Source organism: Heptranchias perlo, chromosome 25 (genome assembly GCF_035084215.1).
Source record: "Heptranchias perlo isolate sHepPer1 chromosome 25, sHepPer1.hap1, whole genome shotgun sequence".
NCBI lineage: Eukaryota > Metazoa > Chordata > Chondrichthyes > Hexanchiformes > Hexanchidae > Heptranchias > Heptranchias perlo.
Genome location: NC_090349.1, coordinates 6,536,748 through 6,555,981, shown reverse-complemented (window position 1 = coordinate 6,555,981; position 19,234 = coordinate 6,536,748). Strand labels below are relative to the sequence as shown.

At 46.5% G+C, this 19,234-nt stretch overlaps 1 protein-coding gene across 1 annotated transcript; it reads left to right on the top strand.

The window, feature by feature from the left end:
* The first annotated feature begins 7,413 nt into the window (after nucleotides 1–7,413).
* Nucleotides 7,414–18,147, top strand: LOC137341963 (14-3-3 protein gamma-1-like). Its single transcript, XM_068005513.1, has 2 exons — nucleotides 7,414–7,733; nucleotides 16,555–18,147. The coding sequence occupies exons 1-2, from the start codon at nucleotides 7,647–7,649 to the stop codon at nucleotides 17,209–17,211; spliced, it is 744 nt and encodes a 247-aa protein (XP_067861614.1). The 5' UTR covers nucleotides 7,414–7,646; the 3' UTR covers nucleotides 17,212–18,147.
* Nucleotides 18,148–19,234: the final 1,087 nt, after the last annotated feature.

Here is a 19,234-nt window from a genome sequence, read left to right as displayed (position 1 = left end):
GCAATATGTGGGAGCCACCGGACAGTTTTGTCCAGGGCGACTACATCTGCGGTAGGTGTCTGCAGCTCGAGGAACTTTGGCTCTGAGTTGAGGAGCTGGAGTCCGAGTTGCAGACATTGCGAGGCATCAGCGAGGGAGAAACTTACCTGGATACTTTGATTCAGGAGGCAGTCACACCCCTTAGACTAAATACTGTAGAATTGGCACATGGTCAGGGACAGGAGGGTGTGACTGCGAGTGAGGCAGGTACAGGGATCCAGGAGGTGGCATTGCAGGAACCTCAGCCTCTGCACTTGTCCAATAGATACGAGGTTCTTGCAGGCCTTGTGGATGAGTGCAGGGACTGCAGGAAGGATAAGCAAACTGGCCACGGCACCGTGGTTCAGGGGGCCATTCAAGTGGGGGGAGTAAAAAGGAATGTGGTTGTAGTAGGTGACAGTATAGTTAGAGGGATAGACACTGTTCTCTGCAGCCAAGAGCGAGAGTCCCGAAGGCTGTGTTGCCTACCTGGTGCCAGGTTTAAGGACATCTCCTCAGGGCTGGAGAGAAACTTGGAGTGGGAGGGGGAGGATCCAGTTGTCGTGGTCCACGTAGGTACCAACAACATAGGTAGGATTAAGAAAGAGGTTCTGCTGGGCGAGTTTGAGCAGTTAGGGACTAAATTAAAAAGCAGAACCACAAAGGTAATAATCTCCGGATTATTACCTGAGCCACGAGCAAATTGGCACAGGGTAAATCAGATCAGAGAGATGAATGCGTGGCTCAAAGATTGGTGTGGGAGAAGTGGGTTTCGATTCATGGGGCACTGGCACCAGTACTGGGAAAGAGGGAGCTGTTCCCTTGGGGCAGGCTTCACCTGAACCATGCTGGGACCAGTGTTCTGGCAAACCGAATAATTAGGACGGTAGAGAAGGCTTTAAACTAAATAGAGGGGGGGAGGGTTCAGGTGGGGCAAAGTTTAGATTGATAAAGAGAAAAGACAAGGAAGTAGTACAGGAAAGTGATGGGGGTAATGATAAACAGAGTGTGTCAGGAAGGGACAGAGCGTACAAACATAAGAGTGCACTAGCAAATGGGGCCGGGGTAGGAAAGAATGGTAAAAAGACAAAATTAAAGGTTCTTTATCTGAATGCGCACAGGATTCGTAATAAGAGAGATGAATTGACAGCACAAATAGAAACAAATGGGTATGATCTCATGGCCATTACAGAGACCTGGTTGCAAGGTGACCAAGGTTGGGAGCTAAATATTCAGGGTTATTAACATTTCGAAAGGATAGGAAAAAAGGTAAAGGTGGTGGGGTAGCTCTGTTAATAAAGGATGAAATTGGTATAATAGTGAGAAATGATCTTGGCTCAGAAGATCAAGATGTCGAATCACTTTGGGTGGAGGTAAGAAATAGCAAGGGAAAGAAATCACTGGTGGGAGTAGTATATAGGCCCCCCTAACAGTAGCTACACTGTAGGGCAAAATATAAATCAGGAAATAAGGGGGGCTTGTAAAAAAAGGTAATGCAATAATCATGGGCGATTTTAACTTTCACATAGATTGGACAAATCAAATTGGCAAAAGTAGCCCTGAGGAGGAGTTCATAGAGTGTATTCGGGACTGTTTCTTAGACCAATACGTCAGGGAACCAACCAAGGATCAGGCCATTTTGGTAATGGGTAACGAAACAGGATTAATTAATGATATCAAAGATCATTCAGTTTGAGAGAGAGGATCTTTGGTCTGAAACTACTGTATTAAACTTAAATAAGGGCAATTATAAAGGAATGAGGGCGGAATTGGCTAAAGTAGACTGGGTAAACAGGTTAGATGGTATGATGGTGGATAAGCAGTGGCAAACATTTAAAAAGATATTTTATGGCTCATAACAAAAATATATCCCTGTGAGGAGGGAAGACTCCACAAAAAAGGATGAACCAACCATGGCTAACTAAGGAAGTAAAGCATGATATCAGGTTAAAAGAAAAAGCATACAACATGGCAAAGATTACTGGTAAGCCCGAAGATGGGGAAAACTTTAAAAACCAGCAAAGGATGACTAAAAGAATAATAAAGAGGGAGAAAATAAATTATGAGAGTAAACTAGCAAGAAATATAAAAACTGATAGTAAAAGCTTCTACAAATATATAAAAAGAGGGTAGCGAAAGTAAACATTGGGCCGTTAGAGGATGAGACTGAGGAAATAATAATAGAAAACAAGGAAATGGCAGAGGAATTGAACAGATATTTTGCATCTGCCTTCACAGTAGAAGACACTAATAACATACCAATAATAGTAGAAAATCAAGGGGCAAAGGGGAGGGAGGAACTAAAAACAATCACTATCACTAGAGAAAAAGTACTCCGTAAACTAATGGGTCTGCAGGCTGACAAGTCCCCTGGACCTGATGGCTTGCATCTGAGGGTCTTAAAGGAAGTGGTTACAGAGATAGTGGATGCATTGGTTGTAATCTTCCAGAATTCACTATATTCTGGAAAGATCCCAGCGGATTGGAAAACCGCAAACGTAACATCCCTATTCAAGGGAGTGAAACAGAAAGCTGGTAACTATAGACCAGTTAACCTAACATCTGTCATTGGGAAAATGCTAGAATCCATTATTAAGGAAGTAATAGCAGGACATTTGGAGACTCATAATACAATCAAGGAGAATCAACATGGTTTTATGAAGGGGAAATGGTGTCTGACGAATTTATTAGAGTTCTTTGAGGAAGTAACGGGCAGGGTGGATAAAGGGGAACCATTGGATGCAGTATATTTGGATTTCCAAAAGGCATTCGATAAGGTGCCACATAAAAGATTACTCACAAGATAAGAGCTCGTGGTGTTGGGGGTAATATACTGGCATGGATAGAGGATTGGCTAACTAACAGAAAACAAAGAGTCGGGATAAAAGGGTCATTTTCAAAATGGCAATCTGTAACTAGTGGGGTGCCGCAGGGATCAGTGCTGGAGCTTCAGCTATTTACAATATGACTTGGATGAAGGAACAGAGTGTCTTGTAGCCAAATTTGCTGATGATACAAAGATAGGTGGAAAAGCAAGTTGCAATGAGGACCCAAAGTGTCTGCAAAGGGATATTGACAGGTGAAGCGAATGGGCAAAAATTTGGCAGAAGGAATATAATGTGGGAAAATGTGAAGTCATCCACTTTGGGAGGAAAAATAAAAAAGCAAAATATTATCTGAATGCAGAAATACTACAAAATGCTGCGGTACAGAGGGATCTGGGTGTCCTCATACATGAAACACAAAAAGTCAACATACAGGTGCAGCAGGTAATCCGGAAGGCAAATAGAATATTGGGCTTTATTTCTAGGGGGATGGAGTATAAAAGCAGGGAAGTCATGCTACAACTGTACAGGGTGCTGGTGAGACCACACCTGGAGTACTGCATACAGTTCCGGTGCCCATATTTAAGGAAGGACATACTTGCTATAGAGGCAGTTCAGAGAAGGTTCATTAGGTTGATTCCGGGTATGGAAGGGTTGTCTTATGAGGAAAGGTTGAACATGTTAGGTCTATACTCATTGGAGTTTAGAAGAATGAGAGGAGATCTTATTGAAACATACAAGATTCTGAGGGGACCCAATAGGGTAGATGCTGAGAGGATGTTACCCCTCATGGGGAATCTAAAACAAGGGGGCATAGTCTCAGAATAAGGGGTCGCCCGTTTAAGATGGAAATGAGGAGGAATTTGTTCTCCCGAGGGTTGTGAATCTTTGGAATTCTTTACCCCAAAAAGCTGTGGAGGCTGAGTCATTGAATACATTCAAGGCTGAGTTAGACAAATTTTTGATCAGCAAGAGAGTCAAAGGATATGGGGAAAGGGCGGGAAAGTGGAGTTGAGGTAAAAATCAGATCAGCCATGATCTCATTAAATGGCAGAGCAGGCTTGAAGGGCCGAATCGCCTACTCCTGCTCCTATCTCTTATGGTCATATATGGAAGAAGCTAGTTCTTTTTCATCTCCTTTGGCATTCGCACGGGGAACAAAGACCAAGTGTAGTGGAGTTAGAGAGCGGGGGATAATTGGATCAGGTCAAACAGACATAACTCAGACCCCATTTTAAAGTCATACGTTCTTGTCGTTATTTTAATATTCCCGTATAAATGCTTATGTCCCCATTTGTAATGAAAACTGCCTATGCCAACAGCCATGCTGTAATTACAGCCTCCCGCCAGTGATGGCATTGCAGCACCTCCATGTGGGAGAGGTTGTAATTACAGCGTGACAATTTTAAGTTGGCAGTTTCCATTATAAAGGTGGATATAGGAATTTACAATGGAGAAAGTTGGAAGTGCATGCAGACATAAGATGTTCAATATATTACTTATCGATATCCCATGCTGCTCCACATTGGAGAGAAGACCAAATGCAGCCTTACGAGGTTAAAGTCGGGTTGAGGAGTGATAGAGCGCAGTAAGAGGCCGGAGGAGAGTTCGAGGCCGAGGTATAACTGAAGGATGCAGCACTCCTCTAGTACTAGAATGTAAACAGGGTTTCCACCAGAGTTAGGGCAGCCAATCAGGAGAAGCCCTGAGGAAATTCCCAGTGAGGAAACTTGGAAATTGAACAAAAGTCAAATTCTTTGCCTGTATGAACAAAATTCGCGGTAAATAAGGATACGAGTTCACAATTATGCTCCAAGTTTACATTTTATTTTATATATTCAGATAATATACTATGCTCATGATGATACTGTCAATGCACCAAGAACATAAGAAATAGGAGCATGAATTGGCCATACTCCAGCCTGCTCCGCCATTCAGTAAGATCATGATTGATTTCCGAACTCAACTCCACTTTTCTACCCTATCCCCATATCCCTTGATTCCCCTAGAATCCAAAAATCTATCGATCTCAGCCATGAACATATTTGACGACTCAGCATCCACAGCCCTCTGGGGTAGAGAATTCCAGAGATTCACAACCCTCTGTGTGAAGAAATTCCTCCTAATCTCAGTCCTAAATGGCCGACCATTATCCGACTTATCCTGCGAATATGCCCCCTAGTTCTAGTCCCTCCAGCCAGGGGAAACAACCTCTCAGCATCTACCCTGTCAAGCCCCCTCAGAATCGTATATGCTTCAATGAGATCACCTCTCATTCTTCTAAATTCCAGAGAGTATCGGCCCATTCTACCCTACCTCTCCTCCTAGGACAACCCTCTCATCCCAGGAATTAATCTAGTGATCCTTCGTTGTCCCGCCTCTAAGGCAAGTATATCCTCTCTTAGATAAGGAGACCAAAACTGTATGCAGTACTCCAGGTGAGGTCTCACCAAAGCCCTGTACAATTGCTGTAAGACTTCTATACTCTTGAACTCCAACCCCCTTGCAATAAAGGCCAACATGCATTTGCCTTCCCAATTGCTTACTGTACCTGCAAGCTAACTTTTTGTGGTTCTTGTATGAGGACACCCAAATCCCACTGAACACCAACATTTAATAGTTTTTCGCCATTTAAAAAATATTCTGGTTTTCTTTTCTTCCTTACCTTTTTGTGAATAACCTCACATTTCCCCACATCTGCCGCCACCTTGCCCACTCACCTAACCTGTCTATATCCCTTTGCAGACTCTTTGGGAGTGATTTTAAACCCTAAGAACGGGTGGGTTGGGGACGGGTGGGAATTGAAAAGTTGTTTTTTGGGTCGCGACTGCAACCCGGCTTTATTTCCGGGTTTAACATCAGCGCGGAAAAGTACAGGCTTCCCACTGGGAATACCAAGTCCAAAAATTTTGTGGTTGCGGAAAAACAACTGTTTTCAACTCCCACCCGCCCCCAACCCACCCGTTCTTGGAGTTTAAAATCACCCCCTTTGTGTCCTCCTCACAGCTTAATTTCCCACCTAGCTTTGTATTGTCAGCAAACTTGGATACATTACACTCGATCCCCTCATCTAAGTCATTAATATAGATTGTAAATAGCTGAGGCCCAAGCACTGATCCTTGTGGCACTCCACTAGTTACAGTCTGCCAACCTGAAAATTAACTTTTTATCCCTACTCTGATTTTTGTCCGTTAACCAATCCTTTATCCATGTTACCCCCAACCCCATGAGCCCTTATCTTGTCTAACAACCTTTTGTGTACAAATGTAAGGAATCTTACAACACCAGGTTATAGTCCAACAGTTTTATATATAACTATATAACTATAACCTGGTGTTGTAAGATTCGTTACATTTGTACACCCCAGTCCATCACCGGCATTTCCACAACCTTTTGTGTGGCACCTTATTGAACGCCTTTTGAAAATTCAAACATACGACATCCGCTGGTTCCCCCTTATCCACCCTGCTAGTTACATCCTCAAAAAACTCTAATAAATTTGTCAAATTTGTGACCAGACGGTTCCCTCCGCCACAAAACCGAGCCTCGCTATGTTAAGCAAAATCAATGGGGCAATTTTAACCTAACCTGCCTGTGGGGAAACTAAGGCGATCTACACCCCGCCCGATTTTACTGTCCGTCCAAGGTGGGGTAAAACCAGCCTTCCACCCGATTCTGTGGGTTTCCCCGCCTGGCGAGTTAGGTTTAATTATCCAGCAAATCTTCCCAACATGGGAAAACTTGCAATAAACCAATGTGTTGGTCTCCTTCAGACTTCTTAAGTGAAAACACCAGCCGGTAAATCACGGCCTAGAAATTGGATCGCGCCCCAATTCAGAGGCCGGCGGCCGGACCACGGGAAATTGGTGTCAAGCTCATTTGCATATTAACGGCGAGCTGCGGTCGGGCGGGGAGATCGGTCGGGGAGACAGCGGGTCGAGCGAGACCCTTTCAACTACAGTAGATCGATAAATAAAACTGCCGCCGCCATTCATCGCGCCTACAGTTGTAATTGAGTGCAGAGAGAAACCTGAAACCAGCAGATGTGGCGATGATGAGGCACAAAAATAAATGGCTGACGAACCAACAACCGCCGCTCCGCTCCGCGCCAATCACAAGCGCTCCCCCGCCCAGCCGCTGCCGCAAAGACTCCTCGGCGCATAGTAACGCGCCTGCGCACTCAGCACCAGCCCCTCTCCTCCTCCGCCTGCAAATCGTCGCCCTGAGGCGCGCGCCGGCCTCGCGCGTTCAGCGTGCACGCGCGCACCCGTCACAGCGCCCTCAGCGGACGCTACCATAGTAACCGCACGAGCCTCTTACTTTTTCCCCTCTAAATTAAAGACGCCGCAGCCGATTGCGCGTGCGCGCGCGCGAGCGCTCGCCCACCCCCAAACCCTCCTCGCACGGCGGCGCGCGCTCGCGCACAGGACCGGCGGCCCCCAAAAAAAAAAATTCCGCATGGTTCTAAAATTAGAAGGTGACGTCACCGTTATATAGTCCAGCTCCGGGCGAGGGCCCGCCGGCCGCAGTGCGCATGCCTGACTGCGGCACTGCGGCGCCTTCTGGGTAAGGTTTTTTTTTAATGAGAGCAGGCGGTGGGGGAGGGGCTGCAGCGTGCCCGAGCCGCTCGCTAGTAAAGCGGGAGCCGAGAGAGAAGCGAGTCCGAGTCAGTCAGTCAGTCAGAGGGGTACCGAGTCCGCAGCACCGGGGAACCCTCTCAGCACCCACAGCCTCGCGTACACACCGCAGAGGCGGTTTCTGTCGTCCCCTCCCCCGGGTAGAGGTATTGTCATCGTGTCCGAAATGGTAGACCGAGAGCAGCTGGTGCAGCGAGCCAGGCTGGCGGAGCAAGCCGAGAGGTACGATGACATGGCGGCGGCCATGAAGTCGGTGAGTAGACCCCCCCCCCCCCCCACCTCCCCTCTCCTCTTCACTGGTTAACTGAGAGAGATGGCGAGCCGAGAACTGTTCTCCCGGGATGTCCTTCCTTGGAGAAAGGTGCATGAAGTAGACTGGAGGTCTGCTCTGATACCTCATGGGTGGTCGGCGCAGATTCATTCATTGGGGTGGAGCAGGGGGATACTTTGTATCAAAAGAGGGACTTGTATCGAGTGTCACAGTGAGAGAACGTGGGGGAGGATCCGATACATTGGTTCAGACAACCCGATACATTGGTTCAGACAACCCGATACATTGTTTCAGACAACCCGATACATTGTTTCAGACAACCCGATACATTGTTTCGGAGCGGGTTCCCCCCGAGTGTCTCATTAAATCAGAGTACGGTTCCGTATAGTCACTCGGATCCTCTTGCATTCCAGAAAAGGGAGGCAGTGACACTTATTAATGGTCTAGTTTCTAGTCTTTGTTTTCAGGGCTCTTGTATAACAATGGGAAGGTTTTTTTGACATACATGGAGTGCACGTGTTAAAGTATTTTCCGTTTCAGTTAACGGGTTGCTGTTCTCTGCCTTTAGTAAATCCACATAGTATCCAGAAGGAGTGCTTTAGATGTAATCCGAATGATAGTAGCTGGGTGTGGTCTGGATCAGAGAATTGTTTCGGGGCTCGATTTGTTCCCTCCAAATGATATTTGGAAATCTAATTGTGGGGGGAGGCTTTTTTTTAACCTGATACAGATGCAAACCTCCCCCTCCCCAATTAAAGTGTGCGAATTAGCTAGAGCAGAAGAATTGGATTCTGTTCAAACCTCAGCTTCCTAGGCTGGTTGGCAAAGATGGAGAAAAGGCAGAACTCGCTGTCAAATAGATGGTTTCGTGGAGGGTGTAATGTGTAGGGGTGATGGCAGGTTTGAGAAAAATGACATTCTCCGAATGACTAGAAAGGTCGACGATTAGTGAGAGAGGGCGGTGCCCGCAGTAAAGGTAACAGTAAATTCAGGGGCGGGGTGGGATGCTGACTACAGTAATGATTTATCTAATAGAAATGCGCTTTTTGTTTACATGAAGGTTCTTAGACTTAATATACAATATGCCATCGGTTTAAATATCGGTTCATTCCCATTGTTCACAGTATATTGTCTTTTTGAATGGAATGGTTTAAATAGCTGACTTGTTTCGTACCAGCATCCTTCAGTGTGAGAAATGAATTAAGTCTCGTTAAATGTGAACAAGATCGAGCTATACGAGCACAAAAAGTACCAGCAGTGAAATAATGTGCTCAGATCGGGCGGAATAGACATCCCTTCTGACCCAGACAGAGCTGGGGCGCGATCGGCACAGGTTTCTTAGCTGGTGTCTGGCGGATTCCGGGGCGGGTGGCGATCTTAAGACTGGGCGGGGACCACGGCTGGGGCTGAATTCTGGCCGTCCTTCAAATAGAACTGGCCCTTGAGGCAGTGAGTATCTGGATTAAAACTATTGTGTGGCCAGACAATGGGAAGGTTTTGGAGTATAGTTAGAGAGCAGAGCCAAGGGCGTGGGCAACAGACAGCGCCTGAGGACATGCTCCCAACGATTTAAGCTCATTCAGATCTCTATTCTCCCCATGAATACATCTATTTGCGCCTTGGCACCCTGCGTTGCCACTTGAGTATATTACATGTCTGAATAGTTCAAAGGTGAGTGCACCTTAACCAGACATCCCCATTGATTGGGCTCCTGTCTGTTGGTGAGAGGCTCCATAATCCAGGCTGGATTTCTGAGGGTGTGTGTGTGTGTGTGTGTGAGTGAGAGAGAGAGAGAGAGAGAGAGAGGGTGGATCAGTATGGGTAGTATTATAGGGGTGCTGGAGAGCTGCACAGCATGTTTCAGCAGCTGACAGTTGAGGTTCCATTGGAAATACACAGTAGGTGGTGTCCATACAGCAGGGTTGCGTTGAGTCAAAACTGACAATCGATTTGGTGCAGGTGGTGTGACATGATCCAACCTCCTTTGGGAATTGGGGAGGGGTGTGCTTGAAGAATGATTAACAGGTTTTCACCCAGGTCTGGACTGGGCAAGGCTCTTTTGCTGCGAGGGAGCAAAATTTCCAGGGCCACTGATTTTATATCATTGAATAAGTCACATCCAGTTTTTATTAGGTGGGATTCAATGGTTTTTAGTGTTTTGTGGATCACATTCTGAAAGCTAAATCAGTAGTCTAGATAATTAGTAATGATCACATTCTCTGAACATATACAAATCTCTGGGTTGGTGGGGATGGGACAGGTGTGAAGAAATCACGTTTGTTTTTTGGATTACACGTCATCGGGAGGGGGAATCTCGATGCCTATCTGAACAGTAAGGAGTCTTACAACACCAGGTTATAGTCCCAACAGCTTTTTTTTTGAAATCACAAGCTTTCGGAGCTTTCCTCCTTCGTCAGGAGGAAAGCTTGTGATTTCAAATAAAGCTGTTGGACTATAACCTGGTGTTGTAAGACTCCTTACATTTGTCCACCCCAGTCCATCACCGGCATCTCCACATCATATCTGAACAGTACACTAGGCATGTCTGTTGTAAATGGCGATGACCCACATTGGTTACCTGATTTTCTTTTTGGAGCATGTTGTGTGACCCAGGTGAGAGTGATTCAGGTACAAAAGTGATTGCTAAATCTGGATAGGTAGCAGTTGCTTGAATTGGTAACCAGTGATGTGCCCTCAGTTTGCATCTCTGTACAGGATTTCAGTATAACTCTGGTGTTGATATGTAAATAATCCAGCATGTAACTTCTAAAAACTGAATGAGAATTGGAATTGTTCTCTTTAGAAGAGATGGTTAAGGGGAAATTTAAGAGATGTTCAAAATTATGAAGGGTTTTGATGGAGCAAATAAGGAGAAACTGTCCCCACTGGCAGGAAGATCAATAATCAGAGGACACAGATTTACAGTAATTGGCAAAAGAACCAGAGGGGAGATGAGTTTTTTTACACTGAGTTATTATGTGGAATGTGCTGCTTGAAAGGGTGGTGGAAGCATATTCAATAGTAACTTTCAATGGGGCATTAGATATATATTTGAAAAGGAAAAATTTGCAGGGCTATGGGGAAAGAGCTGGGGAATGGGACTAATTGGATAGCTCTTTCAAAGAGCTGGCACAATGGGCTGAATGGCCTCCTTCTGTGCTGTATGATTCTAATATCGCTGCCCAGCATTCACAGGCAAGTTCTGCACTGTTCGATGCAGTAGTAGTCTGGGAGCTGTCAGTCTTTTTAAGTGTATGGAGAGAGGTCTGATGCAAAAAAATTACCAAATCCAAAAGTGAATGGAAAATGATTGAGTGGAATTATGGAACCAAGGCTTGAGTTTTGGCATCTTAGATGAAAATTCATTGCAAACCACAGCTAATACTCTGCATTGTAACACACTGAAAGGTTTCTAGTTTGAAGACTGGACTTTTACTGCCTACTTCATGTTTTTATATTTAGAAATTTCCAGACAAACCACTCAGACAGGCCAACTGAAAACAAGATGGGTGGCAACCAAAAAAAGATCAAATGTGTCCTCTGATTATTGATCTTCCTGCCAGTGGGAACAGTTTCTCCTTAATTACTCCATCAAAATCCTTCATAATTTTGAACACCTCTATCAAATATCCCCTTTCATGGCAGGGAGAAAAAAAGGGTCAATGATTCTGAGCCAGCATTGGCCTCCTTGTGGCTGAATACAGAAATCTATTGACAGCATTTGAGCTAAAACACCTGCTAACTCAGCTGGGAATGGTGTCTGACGCAACAAGCTCGGTGGGGGGAGTGCGTGTTTGTAAATGAAGAGCGGGACAAATTAGAAATAATTTTAATGCTCAAAACGTTATGCCTCATTCATGTATTTTTATTTCTGCTGGGTTATTGGGGTTCAAGTGTCAGTGCTGCATCACTTTTAACAGGTTTTGTAAAGAGCAGTGAAACCGCTGTCTCTGTCCATCTTCCAGTCTCTTGGGTGTTGAATTTCCTTGGCAGTTTGAACAGCAAGTCACTTATGTCTCATTAGCTAACCACTCCAAGACCGATACACATTAGAAAGGAGATGGCAATAGGTGCAGTGTGTCGCAGTTACTAAAAATAATTCTCCCCTCCCTCTTCTTTCCCCCTCTCTAGGGTTATGAGGCTGTTCCAGCTATTTGTAGTGGTGGTGGTGGATTTTGAGTTGGCCTAGTTTGGGTTCTTAGACTGATGCTTCTACTCTTCACCCTTGCATCTTGTTTATTGAAGAGCAGAAAGCTCGGGGTCATGAGACCCCTCCTTCCGGTCGAGACGAGGAAACATTTGGGTAGTAGATTTTCTTCGATTGCCTGGGATAGTACCTCTTGTCGACACTACAACCCACAAGGGTGTCCCGGTCTCCCGGTGTGATTGACAGATCTTTTCCCCTCCCCCAGCACAGTATTCTTTCTTTAATTTTTATAATCATTCCCTTCCCTTTTCCCCACTCTCCGTGCTCTTGTCAGTTTTTTTTTTCCCCCCACTCTCATTATTTCCAAGATCCACAAATGTCCTGGTCTTAATCTCCCCTTCCCCCCCCCACAATCTACAACCTTTGGAACCATTGACTTGGCAATGTCAACTCACTGCTGCTTCATTTATTCATCTTCTATATTGAACCCTTTGTTTCCAGTTTCCTGCCTTTCTCCTCTCTTGAAGCTGTGACCCCTGTCGCTGGGCGCGGTTCCGTGGGCGTCAGTCCCCCCCCCCCCCCCCCCTGTCGCTGGGCGCGGTTCCGTGGGCGTCAGTCCCCCCCCCCCCTGTCGCTGGGCACGGTTCCGTGGGCGTCAGTCCCCCCCCCCTGTCGCTGGGCGCGGTTCCGTGGGCGTCAGTCCCCCCCCCCCCCCCTGTCGCTGGGCGCGGTTCCGTGGGCGTCAGTCCCCCCCCCCTGTCGCTGGGCGCGGTTCCGTGGGCGTCAGTCCCCCCCTGTCGCTGGGTGTGGTTCTGTGGTTGTCTGTCCCCCCCCCCCCCCCCCCCCGGTCGCTGGGTGTGGTTCTGTGGATGTCTGTCTCCCCCCCCCCCCCCCCCCCCCCCCCCACGGTCGCTGGGTGTGGTTCTGTGGTTGTCTGTCCCCCCCCCCCCCGGTCGCTGGGTGTGGTTCTGTGAGTGTCTGTCTTCCCCCCCCCCCCCCCCCCCCACGGTCGCTGGGTGTGGTTCTGTGGTTGTCTGTCCCCCCCCCCCCGGTCGCTGGGTGTGGTTCTGTGAGTGTCTGCCCCTGCCCCCCCTGTCGCTGGGTGTGGTTCTGTGGGTGTCTGTCTCCCCCCTCCCCCCCCCCCCCCCCCCCCCCCACGGTCGCTGGGTGTGGTTCTGTGGTTGTCTGTTCCCCCCCCCCCCCCCCCGTTCCACAGGTGCCCGTTAACTCCTATTACCGTGGCCAGTGATGGGGTTGACACGCGATTCTCTCTTGGCATTGTGGGAGACCACAGCCGAGTCTCATCCTGTCCTCGTCTGATATCCACAGGTGCCCTCACAGCATGGGTCAGTGATAGTGACTGTTTATCTTCCCCACCTAACATGGGGGTACTGAGGCTAATTGTGATGCTCCTACTGCTCCCCTGACCGAGTACAGACTGGATTAGCTTGGTTCCTTCTTGGTTTGATGCGACTACGCACTGAACCTTTGAGAGAGCCCTCACAATGATCTTTGGCTCTTCAGCTGGATGTCTTGTGGCGATGATACAATTACACGGACGGGGCCTGCTTCATAGTTGCCTTGTCTGCAAAACTGAATGTCTGGGGAGGAGGGGGGAATTCTTTAATTTGTCTTAGGACACTTTTGCTCACATTGTTCCATAAAGTACTGTTTTTTTTAAAAGCTGAAAATTGAAGGTGGGTGTGAACAGCCCTGCAGCAAGAAAGCTTTTAATGAGTATTTTTGCCAGCTCAAGTATTGTTGAACTGGAACCCACAAGAACCGATGCTTCACTTGTGAAATTTCACCCACTTAGTGAAAAGCCGTGCTGTTTTTACATTGTTTTGCAAAGAGGGCCGGAGATAACCTGAGTATCCGCACCCTCCCTTCCTTTTGTTTTCTCCAGGTTATCCAGGAATGCAATAAAAGGTGGTAATTTGGCCTGATTGTGTCCTGTGCCCACATCACGGGATGGTAGAGTTTATCTGCCTCCTCTCCTTCAGCCACGGCTGCTCGCGGTTGGTTGCAGTGCACAGCAGAACCATAGAAGCTGGTTGGGTGTCTGGTATTTCACCCGGAGAACTGAGCTGAAGGAGGAAACAAAAGGGGCCTACAAGCTTTTTTTAAAAAAATGGTTTAAGCACACATGGACTCTATTCCTGTAAGATTTTTAGCAAAATTGAGATCATTGGTGATGTGTGGTGTCCTCTCGGGGCATTAGTGAAACAATGACCTGCCCTGTCCAGGGTTGAGACCTGGTAAGGAACAGGTAAACCAGTAACATTGGAAATGGGTACTCCACTCAAATCGTGACCGAGTGTCTTAATTACACTTCCTGTTTAGCTGCAAGAAATGTCATCCTTGGAATAGCCTGATGATTATTATTTCCCTCCTAACCTGAAGAGTTGGTTTATTTCATTAAGAAAAAATATTAGACATGCACAAGCTTTGTTCTAATGAAACATTTCAGAGATCAGTGTCTCTGGAAATTTCTTTGTGTAAAAGTTGACACACATGTCTGCACCATTGTACAGAATATTGGCCCTGTTCCTACATTACAACTATGACTACATTTCAAATGTACTTCATTGACTGTAAATCACTTTGCAACATCCTACGGTTGTGAAAGGTGCTATATAAATGCAAGTCACTTATTTCATTTATGTGGGAAGATTTCTGAAACCTCCAGGAAGCCCCTCCTGCCACCTCCCCCACCCCCAATGCAAACAAACACACTCTCGGTTTATTAGACCGAAACTAAGACCCTGGATATTTAAATTTATTACAATTTTTTAAAAAGTAAAACAAATTTTCTTTCCTCTCCCTTTTCTAGCCCTGCTATTAGGTGCGATTATTCCATTTTGTCACTTTTAACCAGCTGGTGGGCTCACTTGAGATGAACCTGCTCTTGGTGACCTTTCACCCCAGCTCAAACATTCAAGCTGTCCCATGGCAAGAGTTAAGGTGTCAAAGGTGGGCTTGAATTGCAGTTCATACCCTCCCTTTGTACTATTGCCCACATCACTGCACTGCTTTACCGTTAAATCCCTCGAGCCAGTGAGTTAACCTGATGTACTCTTGCCCAGCTCAGTAAATTCATGGAATCCTTGGGAGCAATTCATCCTCCACAAGCTTAGTGAATGGTAACTAGTGCAAAGGTACATCCAGAGAATTAAAATCTATATTATAGATTATTTTGAAAGATGCAAGTCATAACTGACTTTAGACCAGGTTGTAAAAGCCTCCTTGTACCTGCCCCCAATTCACGGTGCTGGAGCTTTTGCGGTAATTTTTAAAAATGGTGGCACGTTGTTCTAACAGGAATGGGACATCCACAATGTGAGAGAGTTTAGAAGTCAGTGCAATCGTTAACCAGTGTGCAACTCAACGCTGTCATAATTCTAAGACGTTAGAAGTTTGTCAGAAAGCCGGTGAGTTCAGTTGTAAAGGGAGGGAGCTATTTGGAGCAAGGTCTGGAGATAATGAGTCACATGTCATATGATTGCCGTGTGTACTACTTTTTGTTGTCATGGCCACTGTTGTTTCTCTGCTTTTTATCAAACACCGTTATCTAGAAGCGGGAAAAAAAACCTAGTACATGTGGCCTGGTACACAGTGGTCAGGCTCTGGGAGGGAGAACAATATAGAGCACAGTCTGCAGATAACCAGAGACTGGAATATTTTCAGATGCAAGAGTTTAATGATTTAACTGCCTGTCTAATGGGGATGATGATGGATGTGTTTTTTCCTTCCTCCCCTCCTATAGGTGCTCCCTCTCTTGTGGGGTACAGTTCTGTGATAGCTGGTTGGCCACCAGTTGTTGCCCAAGTGGCCATTCGTGGTATACGAGCCCAGATGGTGTGTTCTTGACCAGGGAGGGTATTGCAGCCGAGCCTGACCCTGTCCTTTATCTCCCCCCACAGTACACCTTCCCCTCGCAGCAATACTGAAACCCTCACCTGTCTTGGCTGTGATTATCTAGGCTCAGTAAAGCACAGGAAAAAAAAATATCAATCCCTTTTACCCAATATTCCCTCGATATCCTGACCAAATCTGACTCCTTGCATCACGATAGTGCCTACATTTCCTAAGCACGTCATTGGCTGTGAAGTGCTTTGGGACGTTGTGAAAGGTGCTATATAAATGGAAGTTCTTTCTTTAGTGCTCAGCAGTGAGAACATGGTCAATTGCTCACCTCTTACCTCAGGGGCCAATTGTGGTCTTTCCACTGCCGAGTACGTCTGAGCAGCCAAATCAGCACAGGCTGGGAACCAAATCGAGGACACTTTATGGTTTGTGTGACTCAGCCTCTCACCAGGTGATGATTCATTTACCCAGAGAGTGGTTAGAATGTGGAACGTGCGACCACAAGGAGTAGTTGAGGTGAATGGCATTGATGCATTTAAGAGGAAGCTGGATAAACATGAGGGAGCAAGGAATAGAAGGTTATGCTGATATTGTAAACACTGGCATAAATCAGTTGGGCCAAATGGCCTGTTTCTGTACTTTACCCACCAACCTATTGGGTGCAGACTGTCCATTTGGAGTCAATTTTGAAGGGGAATTTGATGAATTCTCGCCTCTGAAACCCAGGGGAAGCTCACACACTTCCCCAGCTCTAATTTGTATTTACCGTTGCTGTTTTCTTGTTTGCAGGTAACGGAGCTGAACGAGGCCCTGTCCAACGAAGACCGCAACCTGCTCTCCGTGGCCTACAAGAATGTGGTGGGGGCCCGGAGGTCCTCCTGGCGGGTGATTAGCAGCATCGAGCAGAAGACGTCCACCGACGGCAATGAGAAGAAGCTGGAGATGGTGCGTGCCTACCGGGAGAAGGTGGAGAAGGAGCTGGAGGCCGTGTGCAGCGACGTGCTGGCCCTGATTGATAAGTTCCTCATTAAGAACTGCAACGAGTCCCAGGTTGAGAGCAAAGTCTTTTACTTGAAAATGAAGGGCGACTACTACCGCTACCTGGCAGAGGTGGCCACCGGTGAGAAGCGGGCAGGTGTGGTGGAATCGTCCGAGGCCTCCTACAAGGAGGCCTTCGAGGTCAGCAAGGATCAGATGCAGCCCACCCACCCCATCCGCCTGGGCCTGGCCCTCAACTTCTCCGTCTTCTACTACGAGATCCAGAACGCCCCTGAGCAGGCCTGCCAGCTGGCCAAGGCGGCCTTTGACGACGCCATCGCCGAGCTGGACACTTTAAACGAGGACTCCTACAAGGACTCGACTCTCATCATGCAGTTACTACGGGACAACCTCACCCTCTGGACAAGTGACCAGCAAGACGACGAGGCTGGGGAAGGCAACAACTGATGGTCTCTGCAGTCCCCCCCCCCCCACCTACCCCTCCCTCCTCACCCGCCCGACACATGTGCTATATACCCTAGTGCTAATATACCTACTGTACACACAGCTCCTCTAAATCCGCTGTACGCCCATTAGAGAAAGGAAAGACAAAAACACAATGAGTCTTCATTGGCCGCCCAGGTATTTAAGCCCCTTTGCTGTAGTCGCACTTCAAAATCGTGCAAAAAAATAAATTCTTTGAGCCGTTTTGTCGCCCGCGAATCACTTACAGATGAATTTTTTTTGGGTCCCTTTTAAAGTACGAGCGGTTTTTAGAACAAGCAACCCCCACCCCCCCCCACCCCCCCAAAAAAAAATTAAAATAGCATTTGGTGTTTTAGCACTGTAATCCAGATTAAAACGGGAAAAGGCCATGACCTTTCCTCTCGGCCAATCGCCCCTGTGCATGCGGAAACTCCAGAACCCTGTCAATTTCAAAAAGCGGGTCAGAAATTGACTGTATTGTAGCGTTTACATAATAGTCTGCTCATTTTAGCCAATGAACTTTTTTCATCCATGAAGTAAATTTATATCAAGCTGGGAGGACTGGCTTTTTTGTGTTGCTGAATATTATTTTTTTGGCTATGTTAATTTATATGGAGCTCTATGATGTACACAGATCTTGGGTAATGCATTGCATCTGCTAAAATGTTTTGATACTTTTTGTTTTAAAAACACATTTTTGTCAGATGTCTGTTTGAACCTCAATGGTTATAAATTTTCTTTGTAAAACATCTGCTTTACCAATCAGTTCTCGAGTCAGTTCGATTTGAGCTCACAAAACGGATTGTGTTAGGACAGCATTAAAAAAAAACCAAATTGAAATCCGATGGAATGCCAAACCTTAATTCAATGTTCGGTTGAATGGATGACAATAAATGCTGCTTCAGGTGTAACGTGGAATCGGCCCTCTTGTCTTCTGTTGGTTTAGTTACATTTGATCTTCGAAGGGAGAGGAGCGGTCGAGTGAAACCTGGTGTTGACTTGACCCGTACCCGCATGCAAATCCGACCACCTGTAAGAAACTCCAGACTGAGAACAGGTAGTTTGATCTGCCCTGCCCAGAGTCTACGTATAGTTATTCTCTTGTGGACTTCTCGCCCACCCCACCTGCTCCTCCTATTTTAGGGAGCACGAGTATCCTTCTCGGGGTGGGGGGCAATGACCTAGCGCTTTGTGACACATCTCTACGTTCCTCAGTCCCCCTCCCCTGTAGATATTGATCCAGTTGCTTTTTATTTTAAAATATGCCAATTGACTATGAATCTGGGGAGGGGGTTCTGCAAAAATGTTACCATGGTAACCAGACCAGTCCTGGATTAAAATGCATCCCTCATAGGGGTAACGTAAACCCTGATTCACTGATCCCAAAAGCAAAAAGTGACTCCCTCCTGTCGATGCTTCTTGAATGCTATCCTGTCACAGACTTGGCTTTGCCCCTTGGGTTTTAGATATCAAGCTTCAAGTTTAGATTTTTTTTTTCTATGGGCGGCTGTGGAACGAGGAGGGGAACCACACTTACTACCCAGGGATTGATGAATTGCCAGTTCGGATGGTGGCCATTCGAGGGGCAGTGGGGAGCGTGGGGTCAGCATTCTAAACTGATCCACCTACTGCACTCAGCACTGTGAACTTCACCCTGACCTAAGCCCATAGAATCATACAGTACAGAAGGAGGCCATTCGGCCAATCATGCCTCTGCCAGCTCTTTGAAAGAGTTGTCCAGTTAGTCCCATAGCCCTGCAATTGTTTCCCTTCAAATATCCAATTCCCTTTTGAAAGTCACTATTGATTCTGCTTCCACCACACTTTCAGGCAGTGCAGTCCAGGTCATAACTCACTGTTTAAAAAAAATTTCCTCTTTCTCCCATCTGCTTTTGCCAATTACCATAAATCTGTATCCTCTGGTTACTAACCCTCCTGCCAGTGGAAACAATTTCTCCCTATTTACTCTATCAAAACCCCTCATAGGTTAGATTATGTGTTCAAA